Consider the following 17,671-nt stretch of genomic DNA (forward strand, 5'->3'; position numbering starts at 1 on the left):
GTATCTTCAAATAAATAGAGCTCAGCTTTCTCATGTGCACGTGTTTGACTGTGAGTAACTGAAAGTAAATCGGTGACCAGCACTGTGGCACAGCAAGGAAAGCCACTGCCACAACCCCAGCATCCCACGAGCTGCCCGTTCAAGCACGACTGCGCCACTTCCAATCCAGCTCCTTGCTAACAGCCTGGGGAAAGCAGCAGATCCCTGACACCCACACGGGAGGCCTAGCTGAAGCTCTTGGCCCCTGGCTTCGGCCTGGTGCAGCTCTGGCCATCACAGCCATTTGGAGAATGAACCAGCAGATGGAAGATCTCTCCCTCTGAAACTCCGATTATTTAAACAAATAAGGAAAGCTATAGTTTTTTAAAAAACGTAAATTCGTGAATGCTTGAAAGGTAGAGAAGGGTGTCATGCATGGCTAGGGCCGCCTGTGTCATGTGTTGAAGTGCCTGGGGACAAGTCCCCACTGTTTGTGTGGGAGACAGCAAGGATGGCTCAGGTGCCGGGGCCCTGTGCCTGGACCGAGGCCTGCACTGAGTTCCCAGCTCCTGGGCAACGAGCCATTAAGAAGAGAGTTGCCTGATTTCCTGAGCTGGCTTTAGATCAGAAAGAAAAATATATTTTGTAAGTTTGAATTTCTTAGCAAAACGGAAGAATACACGTTACTCTGTACAAATAAAGCTTGTGTATAATTTAAATCAGACCAGATTTTACCCCCCAGGTCTCTTTACAATGAGTAATGTTCTTAGGTGTGTTTGCAGATGGAAACATGCTGATTGCTGTGATATTAGCTTCCTGTAAAAATTAGGAGCTAGACCAGGCAGTGCAAGTTGTTGGTGCGGTAGTGGAGGGTGGAAGCCGTGCGCTGTGTGGGGATTGTCAGTGACAGCAGCAAGCTGCAGCCTACACAGGCAGCCGTGCTGCTCGTCCACCACCAGCAGCCACGGCCACGAGACCGTGTGCCAGTGGCAGGCCCTCCAGGCGCCTTCCAGTCCGGCCCGGGGATGGAGCAGAGCTGCAGGGAGCGTGTTTACTGCTTACTGGGCCATCTTGAGCTGTCCCCCATTTTTCTGGCCCCTCAGAGTTAACATTTGGGTTGATCTTTGGTTGAATTCTAATGGCTCAATCTGAAAGGGGAAAAATCTACAAAGAAAATGTAATTTTAATTTAGAAAACTACAGATATAATAAGTCTAAATGCGAAAGTGTAAAACCTTGAAGATGTCAAAGACCTTCAGAGTCTGTGTGTTTATACACACACACCAACAGAAGAAAAAAATAGATTTACTTATTTATTTGAAAGGCTGAGTTACAGAGAGATCCTGCATCTGCTGATTCACTTCCCATATGGCTGCAACAGCCAGAACTGAGCCGGTGCAAAGCCAGGAGCCGCCTCCTTCGGGTCTCCCACGTGGGCACTCTGGCCATCTTCCACTGCTTCCCCAGGCACGTCACAAGGGAGGTGGGTTGGAAGTGGAGCATCCGACACTCGAACTAGCACCCAGATGGGATGTTGGGAATGCAGGCGGCTTTGCTTGCTCTGCCACAATGGAATGTATATGTACATATGTACGTATGTATGTGTGTATGTATGTGAGAGGAACACAGAGTCACAGAGAACGAATGCTCCCACTCACCCTCCCGTCCCTACAGTCATGGGCAAAGCCAGGAGTCAGACAGGAAGTCAGTCTAGACCTCCCACGTGGGTAGCAGGCAGACACTTGAGCCGCCATCCCTGTCATCCGGATGGCTCCGTGGGTCTGCGCTGACAGCAAGCTGGAATTGAGGGAGGTGCCAGGATCCCAGCCCAGCTGTGGGCATCCCAGCTGGCATCCGAAGCGCGAAGCCAGAGTGCCCGCCCCTCCAGGGTGGTGCCAGAGTGCCCGTTCCTCCAGGGTGGTGTGATTTCGGTGATTCCTTCTTTAAAATCATGCTTTCTTGTGCCTGGAAAAGAGGAAGAGAAATCTCCAAAACCACTTTGTAGTTGATGAGCATGGAGTTGCACCTGCCAACATTGTAAGAGATGGGTGTGCACAGGCATCGGCTAGTCCGGTTCAAGTCTAAATCCCTGTCCTGCTTGTGTTCACAACATGGGTCTTTGGCGTGTACCCCAATCCAGAAGTGCGCCTCCCCAAAGCTTCGTTCCTTCTCATTCTGAACTTTCCACCAGGTCTTCACCATTTCCAAAGAGCTGGTGCCCCGCGTGCTGTCGAGGGTGGTGGAGGCGGTGTCCGAGGAGCTGAGTCGGCTGATGCAGTGTGTGTCGTCCTTCAGCAAGAACGGAGCCCTGCAGGTACCTGGGCGTCCCTGGGCATCCACGGCCCTGCCGGATGGTCCTTTCTCCTCAGTCGCCCATCTGAGACAAGAGGTGTCCGTTTTGAAGGGTCCATTGTGTTTATTGTGTAAACCCTGGCCGTAACACATCATCTGCGGGTTCCAACCTCCCACTTCAGTTTTTAAAGACCTTAAAGACACTTGCCCATTGAATACAGCTTCCTTACCGTTGCCTTCTAGATCCTCATCCCTAGAGCCAATTTCACAGAAAACTTTTAGCAGTTGATGTTCAGTCTCTTTCCAAAACGTGTGATACAGTTGTGCACAAACAGTTCCTGGCTGTCTCTTTGTAGTCTTGCTACATTTCTGACATTCTGGTTGTTTTAGTTAATAGTTACAACAAATAACAACCCCTGCCAACCAGTTCATGTGTGATACTCCTCTGAGCCCCAGCTGATGGGATTGTGTGCATATGACCACGCGTGTACAAACAGGTGGAGGGTGGCACTCTGCTGGTACCTTTCCTGTGAGCTGGGAGCATTGGGAATGGCTACCCCTCCAACAGACGGCACCTGTAAGCTTGAGTAATGTCTGAAACCAACCGACACTGGGAATGCCAACCAAGTTAGTGGGAGACTCTTCGGGAAATGGCCCTTGGAAGGATTCCCTACTTCTTCTGGGTGCTTGTCTGGAAGCAGGCACAGAAGTCACACAGCCGCTTGTAGAACTCCTCTGGCTGACTCCAGGAAGGCGAAGCGGGTATCCCGGAAAGGAGAGAACACCACACTGGTTCATAGGCCAGGCGGACTCCCGTGCAGCCAGCACAGGAAGAATCCTGTTTCTGCCCAGAAGCCAGGGAATCTCTGTGTGATTCCACACAAGACCATAGCTTACCCTAAGTGACATGCAACTCAGCACTCCTCAGACACATCCTCCGTAATCCAGAGTCTCCCAGCATAACCTTCACAGCATCTAAGATACAAACCTCGTGTCACTGAATGCAAATGGTACCAGCAAAAAAGAGACCCCGACCCACTTCTGCCCGGAAAGACTAGCTCTGAGGGTGACTCAGTCCCTGGCACTTAGCACACAGGAATTTCAAAGCAGACGCATTCAGGGAAGAAGCATCCACGTCACGTCAGTCCGTCCTCAGTGCCGAGTCGTGCAGCGTTATGCTGAGTGAAGGGAGCCTCACCATACTGTGTGGGTTTCATGTACATGACAGCAGAGCTCAGTCATGCTGGAAAAACCTGAATCAGCGATTTCCTGCAGGTGACTGAGATTAACTGGGGATGGGCTCGAGGGAGCCACAAAGCCTGCGGTTCTACACCTTGATTCAGGTTTCCATCACAGGATCTGTCAGGTTGTACTCCTCAAGTCTTGTCCCTTTTGTGGTGCACGCATTCAAACTCGAAGCAAAGCACGTGGACTGGCGTGCTGTAGTTGCTGGTGTGCCTGCTGAAGTACGGCAAAGCTAAGCCCCAGGCCAGTGGGTAGGTGCGGGATTCGCGTACATCCATGTTAGTGATAGAGCGTGTGGTATTCACTGTAAAAATTCATTCAAAGTCTATTTGAAATTTCTTATAATGGTAAAATACTGGGGTAAATAAATGGAAAGGACATGATAATTGAGATATAAGAGCCAAGAAAGCCTGGTGAGGCCAACAGCCAAGATAGAAATTGTAATAAAGTAGTAAAGAACCTACCAACAAAGAAAAACCCCGGCCTGCTTGGCCTCACCCCAGAATTCTACCAAACTTTTAAGGAAAAACCAGTCCCAGTCCTTACACCATTCCACGCTGTTGAAAGCGAGATAGCACTTCCAAACTCGTTCTGTGAGAACAGCAACACTGTGAGCCCCAAATGAGAGAAAACCGCCGATGTCCCCGATGAACACGTGCAGAAAGCCTCACCAAAATGCTAGCAAATTGAGTCCAGCAGCGGATCGGAAAGCTCGTTCACATAGACCAAGTGGGGCTTATCCCAGGGAAGCAGCAACTGCACAGCGCATGCAAATCTGTGTGCAAAATGCATCACCTAAGCAAAAGGAAGGACAAAAACTAATATGAGTATCCCAGTCAATGCAGAGAAAGCATTTGATAAGAAATACTTTCATGACGCAATAAGTAGTAGTTCTTTAAAGATAGATTTACTTATTTAAAGTCAGAATAATTCAGACAGGGGAAGAGAGAGAGAGAGAGAGAGATTCCATCCATTGGTTCACTTCCTGATGAGAGTGGCCCAAGGGAGGAGTTGGGCCAGGCTGAAGCCAGGAGTCAGGAACTTAGTCTGGGTCTCCCACATGAGATGCAGAGGGCCAGGCACTTGGGCCATCTTCTGCTGCTTTTCCCAGGCCGTGAGCAGGAAGCTGGATCAGAAGTAGAGCAGCCAGCACTCAAACCAGTATCCGCATGGGACGCCAGCCTCACAGGCGACAGTTTTACCTGCCTTGTTAGGTCAGGCTCATTCACAGTAGGTACAAACGATCTATAGATACCTTGGGAAGAATTTAACCAAGGATATGAATATCTGCAATGAAAATTACAAAGCTTTGATGAAAGAAATAGAAGAAAATAGAAAAATGAGAGAAGTCTGTGTACATGGACTGGAATAGTTAATATCACACGGATGTCGATGCTACCCTAAGCGGTGTACAGATTCAGTGTGACCCCAAAGGACATTCTTCACAGAAATAACAACAACCAAAAACAATTCCTCAGAAAACCATAGCAATCTGAAAGAACAAAGCAAAGCCGAGAGCTTCACACTACCAGACTCCCAAGACATATTACAGGGCACGTGTGATCCCAACATCCCGCTACTAAACCGAAAACAGACATGCAGACCAAGAAACAGAGCAGAAACTCCCCCAGATCTTGCCACAGCCAGCTAAGCTTTGACGTGCAAGCTAAAGCGATCCCTGAAAAAAGGACAGCCTCTTCAACACGTGGTGCTAGGAAATTTGAACATGCACAGGATGAAGCAAGAGCCCTCCCTTTCACCAGAGGCAGGAATGAACTCAGAGCACACCAAGGGTCTGGCCTAAGTCCTGATTCACCCAGCGAGTAGAGGAAACATAGGGGAAGTGCTGCATGACGTCAACTAGGACAAAGATGTCCTACAAAGGGTCACAGGCAAGAAAAGCAAAAACAGCCCGGCGCAGTAGCCTAGTGGCTAACGTCCTCGCCTAACACATGCTGGAATCCCATATGGGTGCCGGTTCTAATCCCGGCAGCCCCGCTTCCCATCCAGCTCCCTGCTTGTGGCCTAAGAAAGCAGTCAAGGATGGCCCAAAGCCTTGGGACCTTGCACCCGTGTGGGAGACCTGAAAGAGACTCTGGGCTCCTGGCTTCAGATTGGCTCAGCTCTAGTTGTCGTCTACAGCCGTACCACCCTGAACATGCCTGATCTCAGATTGGCTCAGCTCTGGCCATTGCAGCTGCTTGGGGAGTGAATCATCGGATGGAAGAGCTTCCTCTCTATTTCCCCTCCTCTCTGTACATCTGACTTTCCAATAAAAATTTTAAAATTAATCTTAAAAAATAAAAGAAACGCAGAGAAAAGTGGGATTACATCAAGCTAAGAAGCTTCTGTGTGGCGATAGAGACAGCATGCAGTGGCAGCCAACAAAATGGGAAAAATGTACAAGTTATCCTTTATTTATTTGTTTGTGTATTATTGCAAAGTCAGATCTATATATAGAGAGGAAGATCTTCTGTCCGATGTTTCATTCCCCAAGTGTCCACAAGGGCCAATGCTGTGCTGATCCAAAGCCAGGAGCCAGGAGCTTTTCTGGGTATCCCATGCGGGTGCAGGATCCCAAGGCTTTGGGCCGTTCTTGACTGCTTTCCTAGGCCACAAGCAGGGAGCTGAATGGGATGCTGGGCTGCCGGGATTAAAACTGGCACCCAATGGGATCCCAGCATGTACAAGGTAAGGACTTTAGCCGCTGGGCCACTGCATGAGGCCCTTAACATGTCTTAAAAGAACTTGCCAGCTTTCTTACAAAAACACTAATGCAATACTGCCCACTCTCAGGTTCCAGGTGATGGTTGGTGAGTGTCATTTGATGCACAAGTGGGCAGAAAGGATTACATAGGTGATGGGAAGTGTGGTTTCCAAGCCCTGAACTTGCTGCCTAAGACCATGACAATTTCCTTTGGGTTGTTGTACCAAGTATGTTTGTGACCGAGAGTGGTGGTGGTTTGCCGGCTGGGTCCCACAGCCCAAGGGAAGCTGTGCCCCTCCTGCCTTGCTAGTGTGTGACAACTAACACGTTTTCCCCTTGATAACTGTGTTCTCCTTCTGTCTGTAGGCAAGACTTGAAATCTGTGCCCTGCGGGATACCGTGGCCATTTACCTGACATCCGAAAGCAGGTGGGCAGTCAAGGCTTGGCATTCGAAAAGCCACCTCACAGCTTGTTGAGCAGAACAGATACTGCTGAACTTGTGATGTGACCAAATCTATATTCATGCCATCGTATTTTATTTTACTTTTAGCTAAAAAGCATAAATTGCAAGGATTGTGAACTCGTAGGCACTATAAGAGGAAGGGACCGATCTGACGGCCTGCCTTGGGCGTGCCGTGGGTCTGCTGTGTGCATCCTCGTCCCCTGAGTCAGAGCAGGGCCTGCGCACTGCTGCCAAGAGGCAGACACTCGAGCCTCGGCCTGCCTCCAGCCGAGGCCACAGCACAGCTCGAGCGCTGTCAGTACCAACGGCAAGAGGAAGCCTTGTGGTTTCTCTGTAGCATCTTGTAGTGGAAATTCGGTGATGATTTTTTAGCTGTTTTGAATGAAAGTCAGGATTTCCTTCCATTGAACCATCAGTCACTAGAGTGAAACAGAACTCCTGTTTGCCTACTCAGAATTGTTTACTGCGCTGGCCGGGTCTGCGAGGAAGTGCTGAGTTCCACTATGAACGTGCCCATGAGGCCCGGGACGGTGCCAGTAGGATGTTGAAGGCTGCCACGCATGTTTCCATTCATCCCCATCATGCTGCACGCTGACCCCTTCCGTGACAGAAGGAAGGATGGTGGCTTCCCAGGAGTCATTTCTAGGTGTCCGCCATGCCTATCACTGGACCAGCCCTGGGGGCTGGATAGCAAGTGGGGAGCACCCAGTCTGCCTGTCTAGATATCCTCCCCACAACCTTGACCTTAGGAAACCAAAGGCCATGCCCCTCTCCCGCATGAGTAAACAACGCAAGAAGCCAGCACCAACTGTTAGGGTTTTGTTGGGACCGGTTAGTCTCCATTGCCATGACTCCCATCAGTTTGAGAAATATTGCTCAAAAACGTTTGCTGATAGACTGAAGAGTATATACATTTTATTTTAACATTTATTTTTTATTGCTTTGAAAGGCAGAGTCAAAGAGAAAGATCTTCCATTCTTTGATTTACTCCCCAAATGGCCTCAATGGCCAGGGCTAGACCCGGCCAAAGCCAAGAGTCAGGAGCTTTTTCTGGGTCTCCCAGGGTACAATGCCCAGGCACATGGAGCGCCCTCGGCTGCTTCCCCAGGCCTGCAGCAGGGAGCTGCCTCAGAAGTGGAACATCCAGAACACCAGTTAGTGTCCATACGGGACACTGTGGGCTGCTGCTTCATGTCTGTGCCACAATGTTCCCCTAACCTTTTGTCCTCTGGAAAAATGATGCTGAGAAGTTTTTAGGAGACGCACGTCTCTCCATTTCCCCTACAAGTTTTAAATGCAATAGCTGAATATCACAAAGACCCTGTTCGGTGGATGTTAAGACCCCGGCAGAACTCCCTGCGCTGCATGCGTCACTTCTGTACATACCCAGTTAGCATTCACTCTGCCCCAGGCCCTTTAGCTGGGCTTGCCTTTGGGCTCCGTGTTGCTCTCACCGCACACTCGTGCTGAGAGCCCTTCTCCTGAGCAGGCTCCTGTGGCCGGACTCAGGCTTGCTGTCCTCATCCCCACCGCTCTGGCCCACTCCTGCCCGAGGCCCTGTCTAGAAGCCACACCCTCACTCAGACATTTCCCCTCGCTGTAGCTTTCTCATCTTGACTTTGGTTCTTGTATCTCCTATCCCTTGGATCCCCAGTCTCTGCTCACACATGTGAGCTGTTCTGTTAGTGTGTGTGGGGGCTGCCACTGTCTCGGTTTCCCTGGGACTGTGTCAGCCCTCTTCAGTGTGGTTCCCGTTGCAGGTCCAGTTTCAAGCAAGCCCTGGAAGCCCTGCCTCAGCTTGCCAGCGGAGCAGATAAAAAGTGAGTTGTGTGCCTCTTCTGGAGAGCTGGCGTGGCATGCAGAGCGAGTGCTTACAGACAAGAGAGTGGCTGGGCTGCAGGGGGAGAGCCCTCCTGTGTGTGTACCTGGCACCCACACCTTGCCTGTCTCCCAGTGACAGACTAAGGTGACACATGGCTTTCTTCTTCTGGGTTTTGGGACCCTCTTAGAAATTGTGTTCTTGGCTTATTGCAACCAGCCCAAGACAGCTTATTGTGACTTAGCAAACCAGACGGAACGTCACCAGAGAACTTATGGAAATGCATGTTGCATAGATCTCAAGGTATTTAGTAGCAAAGTTAGTGTAGCTCCTAGTGCTGTTTCAGGAGCTCTTCGGAGCACCCTGGCACCATCACGACCACTGAGAAGATGAAGGACGAAGGCTCCACGACGGTGATGGCCGTCCGCGCTCTCTCACAGATCAGAGCTGGGGAAGAGTGTGTGTGCACCTGCTGTGCCACCCTCCCACATGCCCAGTGACCTCAGACTCTAATCATCTAACTCACAAAACAGGAAGTTCTGACCCAAGAGAAAAAGCAGGCCAGGCAGCCAGGAAAAATGCCCAGCCCCACGTCCCCAAGGTGGCGGAAACCCTGTAAGCGTCTCCAGCCCCCACCTCTGCTAGTCAATCCCCAGACAAACCTGCTTGGTGCCTGGTCTTCGCAAGACGTGTGGGTGCTGGCTGCTGCCCTTGGGGGCACAGCAAAAGTGCCTGTGGCCAGCTGACAGGAGGAAATGCCACCGGGGATGTTGGCGCTGGCAGGGCCCAACACACAGCAGCTCCCTTGCTTATCCAATGCCAGTGGGCAAGCAGATAACTGTATGGGCAGTGCCCATGCCAACAGCTGTGTCTGCCCTTTCTCTACTTCCTTCTCCCATGGAATTGTAATCTGTAGCCAGGCCAGTTCTGAAACCATTTGTTCCTTTGAAAGAAATTTAATTTAGAAGAGAAAGTGAACCAAAGCACTCCCTCACTTGTCCTGCATGCAGCGCGGCGTGGAGGCCTGAGTCCCTCTGGGGGCTGCTTCCCTAGCCCGGCGCCTGCAGGTTTTGCCTAAGCAAGTGGAACCCTGAAGCCCCTTCTGGCTCAAGCACTGGTGGGTCACACACAGCCAGTTTGGAGAAGCAGTGTGGAGTAGCCCAGTGGGGTCAGAGCTCACCCTGAGCTCACCACTAGGCTCGCCATTCTCCAATAGTTGTCAGATTGCAAACCAAAGTCAAGATGCAGTTAGAGGAATGGAAAATGCCCTGTGTGCCTGCAGGAGGGGCCACAGGGAGCGGGCGCTGCAGACAGAGCAGCATGGGCGAATCCCAGGTTCCGTGACACTTCTGCTGGGGCCTCGTGTGGGGTGTGGGCAGGGCAGGGAGGAGGCTTTCCTTCACTGATGTGTGAACAAAAGACAGGTGCACTCAGATGCTCCTCTTGGCCCGGCATCTCCGATCGGCCTCTCCTGAACCTGATCACCAGCTTCAGAATCAATAGACAGTGGAATTCTTAGCTGCAAGACAGCTCCCTTGTGTGTGTGTGTGTGTGTGTGTGTGTGTGTCCCTGTCCACCCTCGGGCCTCTGGGCCCTCCTCCCGCCAGCCTGGTAACCATGTCTCTCCCTGTAGGTTCCTGGAGGAGCTGCTCAACAAGTTCAAAAGCAGCATGCACCTGCAGCTCACCTGTTTCCAGGCTGCTGCTCCAGCCACGATGAAGACCTAGACTGGCAAGAGAAGGGCAGGACCCACAGATGCTGTGAAGTAAAAGCAATTACTCCCGTTGCATGAAAGCACTGCGTTTGCAGCCTCTTTCTCTCTTTTGTCCCCCCAACTTGCCAGCTTACAAACATATTTCAACCCAAATCACCTTACTTGAGAAGCCCGGGCAGTGTCAGTGTGTCCTTTGCTGTTGGACCAGTTAGATGGATTCCTGGTGGGGGGGGGGTGCGGCGCGGCTGTTGTACCCTGTATCTTTGTTCATAGCCACAGGAGAGGCCTGGCGCGGGGCAGTGGCTTCTCAGCCAGGATTTGGAGAGACCCAAGGCAGACACCACAGCATCTCCCAGTGGCTCATTCATTAGACTTCCCACCTCAGCCGCTTTCCCAACTTAGGGAGAGACTGAGAAGAGGGATGTGAAGTTTAAGACTTAAAAGGCAGGGAGAGCAAGACAGAAGATCTGCTATCTGCTGTCTCGACCACCTTGACCCTGGAATGCCACCCAGGTACCACGTGGGTTGCTGCCTTCTGCTGCTTTCCCGGGTGATTAGCAGGCAGCTGGATCGGAAGTGGAACAGCCAGGGCTTGACACGTGCTCATATGGGATACCAGCTACACCGGCTTATCCCACTGTACACAGTGCTGCCCCCAAAACAGGATTTTTTAGGATAATTCGTGGAATCCGTGTAAGAGTGCTTTCCGCTGCTGACTTTGTGCCGTGTCATTTTCATGGGTCACAGCACTGAGTACCCAGGCCCTTTGCTGTGTCACTGGTTCTGCCCGCCTTCTCCAGTCGCGTCAACTCACTTAAGCGTGTCACTGGTCCCCAGGGACCGAGCATTGTTTACCACGCTGGCAGTGTGTACACCAGAAGCTGTGTCACAGACACCGTGGTCACTGCTGTGGGTGCCATCGGCCCTCCTTGGGGCAGTAGGCTCGCTCTCTCTCTCTCTCTCTCCCCTCGCTATCTTTGGAAGTAGCTCACTCTGGCTACTGTGTGTGGTCCGTGTTTTCTGGAGGTTATAGAGGCCCTGGGTTACTGCTGGCCTGGTCTGCAGGCCACACAGCAAGTCCCTGTGGCTGCTCAAGAAGAAGCGCCTTCCACCTCGCCCTGCCAGACCCTTGCCTCAAGCCCTGAGCGTGCTCTATACAGCGCTGTCCGAGTCTGTTCGTCAGCGCTTGCACAGTTTTTTTTAAGATTTTGTTTTTAATTTTTATTGGAAAGTCAGATATGCGGAAAGGAGGAGAGACAGAGAAGATCTTCCATCTGATGATTTACTCCCCAAGCGGCCAACATGGCCGGAGCTGCACTCATCCAAAGCCAGGAACCCAGAGATCTTCCGGGTCTCCCATGCAGGTGCAGGGTCCCAAGGCTTTGGGCCATCCTCGATTGCTTTGTCAGGCCACAAGCAGGGAGCTGGGAGCTGGATGGGAAGCGTGGCTTCCAGGATTAGAACCGGCGCCCATATAAGATCCTGGCATGTATAAGTTGAGGACTTTAGCCACTAAGCTACCGCTCTGGGCCCAGCGCTTCCTCATTTTACACCAGTGGGTAGAGAAACTCTTTTGGTGTGCCTACAGGGTCCTAGAAAACCTTATATCCTGCAAGAAATAGCAAGTCTCCAAATTAAAACGCCTTTATTAATTTCAGCAATTAAAAAGTTAGAATATGAATGCTGGTATTAAAAATACTAGCAAATTTCAGAGCCTGCGATAGTACTGTACGCTGAGTATTATGCTTGCTCCTTCTTGCATGGGGTACAGGAGGTCGAAGTTTGAACCTTTTACGTATGTGCTTGATAAAGCTGTCAGGAAACAGACTGGCGTCTCCTCAGCATGCGGCCATCACTTCTACGCTGAGCTAGCGCTGTGACCCTGCGTGTGGGTGGTATTTTCTGTATCTGGTGCAGTGCTTTCAGCCAAGAAAGCCATCTTCACTGTACAGTGTAATTAACTTTTCCCCATAGCTATATTTAACATTTTTGTCTGCTATGTAACTTTTTTGTAATTCTGACTCTAACATTCGAAATAAATGCCTGGAGTCGGTTACCTTGTCTTTGTCAGATCAGTGCCCGGGGTCCTTGTCAGCTCTCCTGCTGATTGTGTTTGCTGGGGCTCACCCATGAGCTCAGCACTGCACTAAGCTGCCTTGCTTGATCCACACGCACCAGCCCTGCTCTCCCCACCCCGGGTTATCCCTGCGTGTGTCTGGCAGATGGCCAGCCTGGGGCATGTAGACAGACTAGCGGGCTGCTGAGTGTGGAGGTGAGGGGACCCCATTCCCACTCATGTTCTGCCTTCACACAGCCCCCAGCCACCACCCCGCGCTCCCAGATGCACTCTCTGCCATCCCTCTCGCTGCGGGAAGCAATTCGCAGAAAGCACACACAGCAGAGGGTAAAACCCCGTAACCAAATGGGGCAGCTCCAAGTCGCTCTTCCTACAAGTCAGGGGGCACTTCTTGGAAGAAGGGGGTTTCAAGGGCCTACTCAAACTTCAGCAGCTGCATTTCGTGGTTAAGAGAAGATGGGTATGAATGTGACCTCAGAAGGCAGGGCTTGGAAACCAGCTCAGCCAAGAAGACCCAGGGTGTTCCTGCAGGCACTTGCTTCCGAAGCCAGCGTTCCAGGGCTGCCGCGTCTGTGCCCGCCTGGGGTCCACCTGGCTTCCTGTGCACTTGTGGAAGTTGGCCTCACTACAGGGCCTGAGGCCCAGGAGCAATAATTTGGTTTTTACTAAGACTTTCTGTATCAGTGTACCATGAAAGTGGTGTGTTCTAGAAATGATTCGAGGGTTGCAGAGAAGCACGCTGGCCGAGGTATGGCTCCCCAACACGCTCCCCTCTTCCTGGTCCTTGCCTGCAGTTTTTTTTACAGGGGCTAGATCAGAAAGTGATGCAGCTTACGTCTGGACTGGTACAAGCTGCTAGTCCATGTCTCTGTTTTGACCATATACTGCAGCATAGTCTGTTACTGCTTTCTGCAAAGCTGTATGTTGCAACCTTTTATATTTTTTTTAAGTTAGGTTTCTAATTAAAATCAACTATATTTTATTTAATATGTCCAATATCATTACACAGCTACAGGCCAGGACTTACAGGCTGCTTTTCTTTTCTTTTCTTTTCTTTTTTTTTTGAGAAAAGGAGAAACAGAGAGCTCTTCCATTCACTGGTTCACTCCTGAAATGGCCACAGCTGCCAAAGCTGAGCACATCTGAAGCTGGGAGCTAGGAGCTTCTTTCTGGATGTCTCACATGAATGCAGAGCCCCATGCGCTTGGGCCATCCTCCACTGCGTTCCCAGGCCACAAACAGGGAACTGGATTGAAAATGGAATAGCCGGGACTCGAACTGGCACCTATGTGGATATGATCCTCCTAAGCAGCTTAGCTATTTCTTATTTCTTATTTCTATTCTATTTCTTATTTCTCTGGATTAATATGAATGTTCCTTTACAAGACTTTTTCTGTTTATGTAGTCTAATGTGTGTTACTCCTCTAATGTATCAGGTGGAACGCCCCTGGACCGGCATTGTGGCACAGTGGGTTGGACTGCCGACATCCCCTGGGAGCACCAGCACAGGTCTCGGCCATACTTCTGATCCGGCTCCCTGCTAACATGCCTGGGAAAATGACGGCAGCTGGCCTCCATGGGAGACCTGCGTGGAGTGCCAGGCTCCTGGTTTCAGCCTGAGCCAGGACATTGCCGCCTTCTGAGAAGGGAACCAGCAGATGGAAGCTCTATGTGTGTGTTTCTTGTTCTCTCTGTGACTCTGCTTTTGAAATAAATCTTTAAAAAACAAACCAAAAAGCCCATGAGCTTTCTTCACCTTTCTGGTGGATACACATTTGGATGTCGTCATAGGCAGCAGTGGGGCCCTTTCTGTCAGCTCTGAGCTGGGGCTCAGTGACTCTGGGCTTGTCAGGGTGTCGTGGTGGGCATTTTCCTAGAATGCCCCATTGCGGCATTGCAGTCACTTCTCTGGCTCCAGCCGGATGTTGTAGAGAAGCTTCGTGCTGAGCGAGGAACCAGCCGCTCTCTGCCCTTCAGAGCTAAGTGGGAGAAGGAGGATTGGAGGCCGTTTGCACAGGATGGTGGCCCAGCTTTCATCTGGAGCTACTGCACCCCAGCCTCATTGCCCTCATTGGAGCTTGGGCTTCTGGGAACTGGGGAGGATCCTGCGCAATGAAGAGGAAACCTGTGACAGCGTGGCTAGTTCTCACACAGCCTGCAGACTGAGTGTTGGGGTTCAGACCACAAATGTGTTTTTTGAAAAGCAGACAGAAGGAGAGCTCCGATTGGCTGGTTCACTCCCCAAATGCCCACCACAGCCAGCCAGGGGTGGATCAGGCTGAAGCCGGGAGTCAGGAACTTTGACTGGTTCTCTCATGTGGGTGCAGGTACCCAGGTCCTAGGGTCATCCCCGGATGCCATTAGCAGGAAGACGGAGAGCAGGTGTAGAGGCTCCAAACACTCAGCCTCCCCGCGAGTGTGGCGAACCGTCCCCATGCATGCTCTACATAGAGAGCACACGCATGCGCTGTTGTAGAAAGACTAACGCCACCTATCAGAGTTGACGTAGTTAGCATTGTGTTGGTTTGATCATGACACCCGAAGTGCCCGCGTTCTTCAGGTACGTGGTCCGCTCTGGTCGTTTCCCACGTTTAAAGATCAGAGGGAACATCAGCAGAGGGAGGCCACAGAGCCGCTTTCATCCGGCGTGCCAAAGGTACTGGGTCAGCATCGCAGGAAACGCCTCTTTTTCCACCCTGATGAGGGACTCTTCCCAAAAGGCACATTTGAATGTGAAGTCTATTGACAGTTTATAGAAAATACACATCAGTGGACAATCAGCAAAATCATCATCTCTAGAAACCAAAGCCAACAGCTGCTTTTTTTTTTTTTTGCCCCTCATCAAGGGGAAGGGGCTGGCATCAAGGTTGACTAGGTTAAGCTTCTGCCTGTGGCATGGGGCATTCCAAAAGGGTACCAGTTCAGGTCCCAGCTGCTCTGCTTCTGATCCAGCTCCCTGCTAATGCACCTGGGAAAGCAGTGAGGGGGTGCCCCTAGTCCTTGGGCCCCTGCACTCACATGGGAGCCCTGGAGAAAGCTCCTGGCTCCTAGCCTAACTCCCTGCCACTGTGGCTATTTGGGGAGTGAACCAGCAAGTGGAAGATTTGTACGTCTCTCCTCCTCTCTCTGTAATATCTACATTTTAAAAACTAAATAAATCGCAAGGAAGATATAAAAAAAAAAAAAGCAAAATAAGAACTCCTGGAGAGAATCCTGGGTGATAAATGACAAATTCATCCACTGACTGCATCGCATGGATGCTGTGTTGATGCTGCATGGTCCAGTAATTAATTAGTTTAAAAACTGGAAAAGATGGAATGTTTTTAACAACATGTAAGTAGTACTGATGATATTAAGGGATAATTACTATGGGGTCACTTTAAAGAACGTGTGAAAAAATGGAATTATGGGATGTACTCATGGCACACGGCAGGTTCAACCCCGATGCTTGGGATACTCACTTCTCGGCTGCTGCACGTGCCACTCACTTAAAATGCTGCTAATGCCTACGGAAGCAGCGGATGATGGCTTAACTGCCTGAATTTCTGCCACCCGTGTGGGAGACCAGGATGGAGCTCCTGGCTCCTGGCTTCAGCCTGGCCCATTCCCAGCTGTTGCAGCCATTTAGGGAGTGAGTAAACTAGTAGAGGGTTGATTGGACTCTTTCTCAGCATAATTTCATTTTGGTGCAAAATTTTCTTTGAAATACAAATTTCTCTGTGTGTTTCCATGAACTTTTTGATGATCCCTTCCTTATATGACTGGATTTCAAAGTTGTTTGGCACCAAAGTGAACTTGCCTTTTAGTGACATTATCCGTGAAGTTTCTGAAGTACCCTCATGTTTTGTATGTCAACCATGTTACGTGGTGTTTTTTTATGTTACTGTCTTTTAACTCTTTATAAATGTAATGATAGCATGCCATGTAGACCATCATGATAAAGCTGCCCTTACAAGCCATTGCAGTGTGGACAGAACAACCAAATGTATAAACTGAATCCTGTAGCCCAGGATTAGCCCCACCTGGGTACATCCAAGTGCTGTTTGACAAAGTAGCAAAGACCATACAATGAGGAAAGGGTGGACTTCTCCTTTTTGTAACACTTATTTAAACAGTGAGGAAATCCCAGAAACACTTTCAGGGGTAGAGTGGACAAGGAGGGGAAAGGGACAAGAGAGCTGGTTCTGCTTTTTTCTTGTGTGCACGTTGGCTTGCTGTGAGCTCGGGAAGGGGAGTGGTTACATGATAGCAGCCGCCAGTCCCAGGTGAGAGGGAGCTCGACCTGGGGAAGGGGTCATTTGGTTGACAAGTTAGGCAGACTGTATCACATAAGACGGGGGAGGTGTTCCAATTCCAGAGGTTAAGCTTACTACTTGCTTGTCCCTTTTCATTCCAACCCCAGTTCCTAAGGGATGCTAAAGGATGTTAGTTTACCTCATTTTCTGTAGCTACTTCCTGCTGCTGGTTTAGAGGGATAAGCCGTGCATGCCCCTGGTTTGGACGTGTCTCTCCAAGAAGGACTGTTCAACAGATGGTTCTGGGAAACTGGACAGCCACATGCATAAAACAAAAACATGTCTAGACTCAGATCTCACATTGTCTGCAATGAACTAGAAATGGATCAGAGATTTAAGTGTGAAGTAAAAACACAAACAAAAGGCTATTAAACTCCTGAAGACAACACTGGAGAAAATCTGAAAGACTTTGATTTTAATGTTGATTTTTACAGCACAACGCTTGGAAGCCACAAAGACTTCTTTTAATAAACAAATGGATAGACTGTGGTACATCCCACATTGGGGTATTATGCATCACTGACAAGAAGTACAACTGTGAAAAGACAGAGGAACTGGAAATGCTGTTACTAAGTGAAAGAAAGCATGAGCAGGTGTATAGGATGTGACTCCGGCTATATGACATTCTGGAAGAGGTGAATGTATGGAGATGAGTTCTTGGGGCTAGAAGGCAAAGAGGGAAGAAGAGGGAGAGAATAGGCTGTTTAGGACTGTGTAATACCACACAATAGTGGATGCATGCTGTTGTCCACTTACTAAAGCCCATTGGATGTGGGCAGCCAAGACTGCAGCCTGTGGAATGCAAAGGCGGGTGTTAACAGGATGTTGATGGTAGGATATGGAAGCAGGGAGCTTGGGATGAGTAGGGGAAAGGGGCGTATGGGAATGCCCTACTTGCCACTGCTTTGCTGATTGCATGAGACTGCTCTGCAAGTATTGGGGTGAGTGTTTGCCAACCTGATTGAGACGCCAGTTGGGATTCCCACGTTGCAGTGCCTGTGCTCAAGCCCCAATTCCACTTCTGACTCCAGCTTTATGCGAATGTGTGTCTTGATAGGCAGGGAGGCTGGATAATGATTA

At 50.2% G+C, this 17,671-nt stretch overlaps 1 protein-coding gene across 2 annotated transcripts in view; it reads left to right on the forward strand.

Annotated features, from left to right (window-relative positions):
• EXOC2 (exocyst complex component 2) overlaps positions 1-13,915 on the forward strand; it is a 170,084-nt gene extending 156,169 nt beyond the window's left edge. Inside the window, exons 25-29 of one of the 2 annotated variants that reach the window (XM_040984107.1) lie at positions 2,170-2,292; positions 6,589-6,650; positions 8,447-8,506; positions 10,139-10,270; positions 13,733-13,915. In XM_040984107.1, the coding sequence (XP_040840041.1) occupies positions 2,170-2,292; positions 6,589-6,650; positions 8,447-8,506; positions 10,139-10,232 (339 nt within the window). In that variant the 3' untranslated portion in view covers positions 10,233-10,270; positions 13,733-13,915. Of the gene's footprint in view, positions 1-2,169; positions 2,293-6,588; positions 6,651-8,446; positions 8,507-10,138; positions 10,300-13,732 lie in introns of those variants that run through there. The other variant, XM_040984106.1, reaches the window with a different exon arrangement.
• Positions 13,916-17,671: the final 3,756 nt, after the last annotated feature.

This window comes from Ochotona curzoniae, unplaced genomic scaffold (assembly GCF_017591425.1).
Source record: "Ochotona curzoniae isolate NIBS_2020 unplaced genomic scaffold, NIBS_Ocur_1.0 contig_4064, whole genome shotgun sequence".
NCBI classification, from domain to species: domain Eukaryota; kingdom Metazoa; phylum Chordata; class Mammalia; order Lagomorpha; family Ochotonidae; genus Ochotona; species Ochotona curzoniae.